Genomic DNA, 6,090 nt, shown 5'->3' on the forward strand with positions numbered 1-6,090 from the left:
TAGGCGATTCTCTTGCCTCAGCTTCCTGAGTAGCTGGGACTACAGGCACCCGCCATAACGCCTGGCTATTTTTTGTTGCCGTTTGGCCAGGATTGGGTCAGAACCCACCACCCTCAGTATATGGGGCCAGCACCCTACCTACTGAGCCACAGGCGCCACCCTGGTGTAGGATTTCTGGTAGCAGTGCAGTACAGTGGGTGTCTGTGCATTTTAATCCTTCTGGTCTTGGTAATGTGGCTGTCTCTTTACCTATCCAGGAATGTTATTCATGGCAGCGATTCTGTGGAGAGTGCAGAGAAGGAGATCCGTTTATGGTTTCGCCCTGAGGAACTGGTGGATTACAAGAGCTGCACTAAGGACTGGATCTATGAATGACAGGAGGGTGTACCACAATGCTTCTTTCATCCATGTCCCCTCATTCCCACGGGCACAGGACCAGGCTGTTGCAAACCCAGTTATTTATGGACACTTCCTTATAACTTGGAAGGAAATTCTTGGAGCTGTGAGTGCTCCATGTATAGTGTTATGTGCTACCATCAGATTAAAATGTTTCATCATCCCAATGTGTGATTTGTTCAGTTGCTTAGTATGTATTGCTGTATTGCTTTGTGTTTTTTCCTCTTCATGTATTCAGGATAACCTGAGCTAATAGAGAGTATACATACCATATAAATTACAAGTGGTTTCCTGGTTACAGATGAAATAATGGAACGTCTTTAGTTTAGATTTATATGTAACTTGGATTCCTGATGAACAGCGCATATATGGTAATAATAAGCAATACTATAATGGCTTAAAAATAATACATTCTAATGCTGTGATAGTAATAAAAATAATGTCCCTGTACTGTAATAAGTTATGGAAACTATTGTGCTCTTTTAATTCAGTCAATCGGAACATAAACTCATATAAAAAATTTAGATAGGAGATAGAAGACATTTTGAAAAAGAACATTAAAGGTTAATACTCAGCCAATGTTGCATCAATGTCTTGCTTACTGGAAGGGGCATTTTTGAGGCAAGAAGGTATGCTGACAGGGCGGCGCCTGTGGCTCAAAGGGGTAGGCGCCAGCCCCATATGGTGGAGGTGGCGGGTTCAAACCAGCCATGGCCAAAAAATGAAAAAAAAAAAAAAGAAGGTATGCTGACATTAATCAGGAGATGATGATGGAGAGGGTGCTGGAGAGGGTAGAGGGAGTGGTGGAGAATCAGGATCTGATTCTGTTGCTGACAGAGGGGAGCTTACTGCTGAAGTTAGGTTTTTGAAAAAGGTACCTAGGGTGGTTTGCACAGCCTTTTTCTTTTTAATCATAAATGGCCTTATCATAACTCATGTTCTAGCCACCCAGTAAACCTTTGTAAACCGCTCAATACTGCTTCAATGAAATGAAAGTCTTCAGGTCATTATTTGTCTTAAACTTGATCGGCTCTGGATCTACCGATCATTCCTGTCTTGTGTTTCCATTAGCTGCTTCTTTTATCTAGGAAAGGAACCTCTAGAGTGAAAACGCTGTGCCAATGAACTGCCTATGCCATGTAGGTTTGTTTGCATGTGTGAAAGAAACTAGTTCCCAAATTATTAAATCAATTATTTAATTATAAATTATCTTTATGTGCAGCCTTGGCAGCCCATTCTTAGTATGGAATGCTGGAAGTTGGGAGACCCATAACCTAGGGTCTGCATTTCCGCTGGCCTGAGAGATCTTGCATATGCACATTCTCTGCCTACTTCTCTCCTTGTCCCCTGCATCCTATCCACTCTTGGTCCTGAGCCAGTCAATAAGCATCGATGGGGCAGCGCCTGTGGCTCAAAGGATTAAGGTGCTGAACCCATATGCCAGAGGTGGTGGGTTCAAACCCAGCCCCGGCCAAAAAAAAAAAAGCATCGATGGAGCATCTGCTAGAGGGCCAAGACTACTGGACACAGAGGATTCATCAGAAATAAGAGATACCTATCCTGTTCTTGAGAAATTCTTAGGGAATCAGTGAATAGGGAGGGGGAGAAGTTCTAACTCCTCTAAAAACCAGAAGAGCTATGTGGACAGTAGCCCTGGGTCCCTGGGGTGGCCTCAGACAAAGTGGGAGAAATCTTGTAAGTAGCTTTGTTGTTAGGATATTGATTTGGTTGCTTTAACAGAGATAAGATAGAAGACTCTTTCATGTGAAAGTTCAGTCTTGCAGGATGTGGTGGCACACACCTATAGCACCAGCTATTCCTATATAGGAGGCTGAAGCAGAATTACTTGAGCCCAGGAGTTTAAATCTAGCAACATAGCCAGACTTTGTCTCTAAAAAAATAAAAATAGAAGGCCAAGCAGGTCAGCAGGAGTGGTGGTGACGGTGGTAAGGCTTTGATCCTTGAGATTGTCTTTGAATCCAGTTCCTTCTAATCCAGTGGTTCTCAACTTTCCTAATGCCTCTACCCTTTAATACAGTTCCTCATGTTGTGGCAACAAAAATATTTTTATGGGCTCGGCGCCTATAGCTCAACCGGCTAAGGCGCCAGCCACGTACACCTAAGGTGGCGGGTTCGAATCCCCAGCCCGGACCCGCCAAACAACAATGACGGCTGCAACCAAAAAATAGCCGGGCGTTGTGGCGGGCACCTGTGGTCCCAGCTACTTGGGAGGCGGAGGCAGGAGACTCGCTTAAGCCCAGGAGTTGGAGGTTGCTGTGAGCTGTAATGCCACGGCACGCTACCCAGGGGGAGAGCTTGAGGCTCTGTCTCAAAAAAAAAAAAAATATTTTTATGATTGTGGGTGGCATAACTTCAGCATAACATGAGGAACTGTATTAAAGTGTCATGGCATTAGGAAGGTTGAGAACCACTGTCAATTTAAGATGGATTGCAACCCCTATGTCTGCCTTTTAGCAAGTTAGGAGGGAAGTATCCCTTACTTTTGAAAGGGCGACTCTGACCTTACAACTTTCCCTTCCTCTCACATCCCGCTGGCCAGAACTTAGCCACATGTCTGCATTTAGCTACAAGAAAAACTGCAAAATGTTACCTTTATTGGACAATGTTGAGCCCGGTAAAACTCATGAGTTATACTATGAGAAAGGAGGATGTGAGATTGGTTGTTGGGAGACAACTATGATTTTTTGCCACAAATTTTAGCAGTTTTTTTCTTGGTATCTTCTCTGTTCACTTGGCATTGGTTGGGGCAACAGAGGGGCAAGGATTTGTCAGGAGGAGGGGAGGAAGACAGTTGGGTTGGGCTTTTTTCCTTAGGGGCAGTTGAGGGCTAGATGCATTTTTGTTTCACTCAAAGCCTGGCCTGTTTGTTTTGGGGAGTGAGATGACAGTACCAGGACTTTAGGGGGATGAATATATGTGTAGTGAGTCTGGGGGCTTAGTCTTTCCAGGAAGGAAAGGACAGGTGAAAGCCGAAGGCTGATATTCACTGTACCCTACGGAAGTATTAGTGATATTACCAAGGGCTAGACAGCTCTCCAGTGAACAAAAAAACGCCCATGACACTTTCAGACTGTTTCTCACATTTGACATTTGGTCAACCCAAATAAGAGTGTACTTCAGATTGAGGACAAAGGACACACTGCCCCAGAATGAAAACAAGTGACAGCCATTGCCAATCTATTGTGGGCTAATGCTCTGTAACCAGAAGTTTGGAAAGCAGATGCAGTGTAATGGAGACCTGGATTGTCATCTGTCTGCAGGACCAGGACCACTGGGGTGATGGCATGATGGAGGTGGTCAGCTCACAGCACACTGGCTCCCACCAAGCCAGGGCAGCACTCACTGTTGTGGAGTCAGTGAGTGCTGCTATACTGTTTAGTTCCCCAGGGAAGCTGCCCACCACCAAAGGGGACTTGCTTGCCAGGCACATGGGAGGAAGGAATTGTCTACGAGACAGGCCTGATAACTAGGAGAGAATCTAGGTTGAGCTGGAGGACCTGATTGCACAATAGTGCTGGGTGGGCAGGGATCTCGGCTGCTGATTGGGGCTGGAAATGTGGGTGCGGAGACAGGCATCTAGGGAGTACATACCCAGAAAGGGTATCTTGTCATGATGTAGGTGGTGTAGTGGTGAGAGGTATTGCAGCAGGGACAGATCAGACTGCCCTTTGAGGAGGGTCCTGAGCCACATGCTGGGAGAGGGGAAGTTGAGGTCCCTTAGAAGGCTGCCAGTAAGTTTGCACGAGGAAAGCCGAGGGCTCAACCAGGGATCCAGCAGAGAGGAGGAAAAGGGAAGGCTGGATTCAGATGTAGGAAGCCTAAGGACTGTGGGTGGATGAAGAGGAAAGGTGCTCGGGCAGACGGTGGGAGCAGATGGTATTGACCTAGGTGAAGCACTCAAGACTGGGGCAAGTTCACGCATGTGTGTGTGTGTGAGAGAGTGCCTTCGTGGGGGTCGCGGGCAGTACTGAGAGGTGCGGACCTGGATTTGGGTCACGTGTGCTTCTACTCGTGGGACGTCTAGATTGGCACAAATCACTTCCTGCCTCTGGATCCCTCACTGGTGCCTTTCCCCAGCTAGGGCGGTACCCTGCAAGCCACTGGGCGTGGACAGAGTCCTGCGGCCCCGTCCGGCCGGCGCGTGGAGCGTCCCAGCGGGTTGGACGGCCGGGCCCTCCGGGGTGTGGCCGCCCCGCGCCCCGCCCCGGGCCCCTCCTCCGCCGGCGCGCCCGGGGCGGGTGGTCGCCCCAGTTCGCTTCCGCCGCACAGCTCAGAGCCAACGCCGCCCGGCCTCGCCACCCTCCAGGTAAGGTGGCAGTGGGCATTCTCTTTTGGCGGCCCCCGGCCCCCTCTCCCTCGTGTGCTGCGTCTCAGGCGTCCCCCCGCCTCTCTTCTGCCCCGGCGCCGGGTCTGAGCTGGGCCTCTGCAGCGTCGGCTCAGTGGACCTCGGGGCGCTGCGGAAGGGGCGCCGGCCCTGGGCCGGGCGGAAGGTCCGGGAAGCCACGTGTCCCCACAGCCGCGCGTGGTGGGGGAGGCGGGCTGGGTGGGCGCCCACGTGGCCTCGCTAGCCAGGGACCCGGGCCCTGATCACTGTTGTCGCCCTGCAGCACCATGGCCAACCTCGAGCGCACCTTCATTGCCATCAAGCCGGACGGCGTGCAACGTGGCCTGGTGGGCGAGATCATCAAGCGCTTCGAACAGAAGGGATTCCATCTCGTGGCCATGAAGTTCCTTCGGGTAACGCGACCCCCGCCTCCCCGCCTCCCGCAACAGCCGGGTCGTGTGGTTTCCCCAACCCGGCAGCGGTTTATCCGCGGCTACTTTCCGAGTCAGAGCCCTCCTTGGCCACTTCCACACCCGCAGGACCCCTCGCCTTCTGCCCCTCTGACCCCTTCCTGAGGCTTGGGAGGACTCTGCCCTTGGGAAGGTTAAAGGGAGGTAACGTGACTCCTGCTCCCGGCTGGCTTACTTCCCGCGGGCGCACCCAGTCGTGGGCCGCCACCCTGCCTGCCCGCCGCCTGGGGCAGCAGACCCCAGTCCCCTGGCCATGCGGATGTACATTTACACAGAATGAGGCTTGGAATCTTTTGTGCTGGTAGCCTGAAACTTCAAGTTGTTTGGGGTTTTAGGTGACGTGTCCTTTCCTTTGGGCATACGGTAATAACTACTAGAGTAAATTTGGGGAGCAGATCTGATCCCTATACTTAAAGGATAAGTGTCTGAAATTCAACCCAGCTCATCAGTGAAGAGAATCTTCTCAATTATCATCTGAAATATTTAAAAGGGGATGTGAGTAGGCCTGAGGAGTTTAATATGACTTCTACCTGCCATATTGCTGGGAGTTTTTCATTCATTTGTAGGCATTATTTAATTCCTTAAATCTAGATTCTCAAACTCCTTAGAATTACAAAATCTGTAGTTATGAGGGCTTATTTCTGATCTAAACAGTCTTTCTGCCAAAATGGTATCAATTTTATAGTTTAGATGGGATTTTTTTTTTTTTTTTTTGAAGACATTGTCTCTTTGTTACCCCTGGTACTCTTGGGCTCAAGCAGTACCAGGGGGTACTCTCTTGCCTCAGCCTCCCTCATAGCTGGGACTACAGGTGCCCTCCACAGCGCCCGCTATTTTTAGAGATGGAGTCTTGCTCTTGTTCAGGCTGGTCTCAAAACC

At 49.8% G+C, this 6,090-nt stretch overlaps 1 protein-coding gene across 4 annotated transcripts in view; it reads left to right on the plus strand.

Moving 5' to 3' along the window:
• The window catches only part of LOC100958643 (nucleoside diphosphate kinase B), an 18,964-nt gene that overhangs the window by 9,713 nt on the left and 3,161 nt on the right, over positions 1-6,090 (plus strand). For 3 of the 4 annotated variants that reach the window (XR_002775764.1, XM_012811534.2, XM_023519212.1), the window contains exon 5: positions 258-563. Coding sequence is in view for 3 of the 4 variants with exons in the window: in XM_012811534.2 (XP_012666988.1) it covers positions 258-375 (118 nt within the window). In the remaining variant the exon portion in view is untranslated. Of the gene's footprint in view, positions 1-257; positions 564-5,024; positions 5,163-6,090 lie in introns of those variants that run through there. The other variant, XM_023519213.1, reaches the window with a different exon arrangement.

Source organism: Otolemur garnettii, unplaced genomic scaffold (genome assembly GCF_000181295.1).
Source record: "Otolemur garnettii isolate 467f Iridium unplaced genomic scaffold, OtoGar3 scaffold00162, whole genome shotgun sequence".
NCBI lineage: Eukaryota > Metazoa > Chordata > Mammalia > Primates > Galagidae > Otolemur > Otolemur garnettii.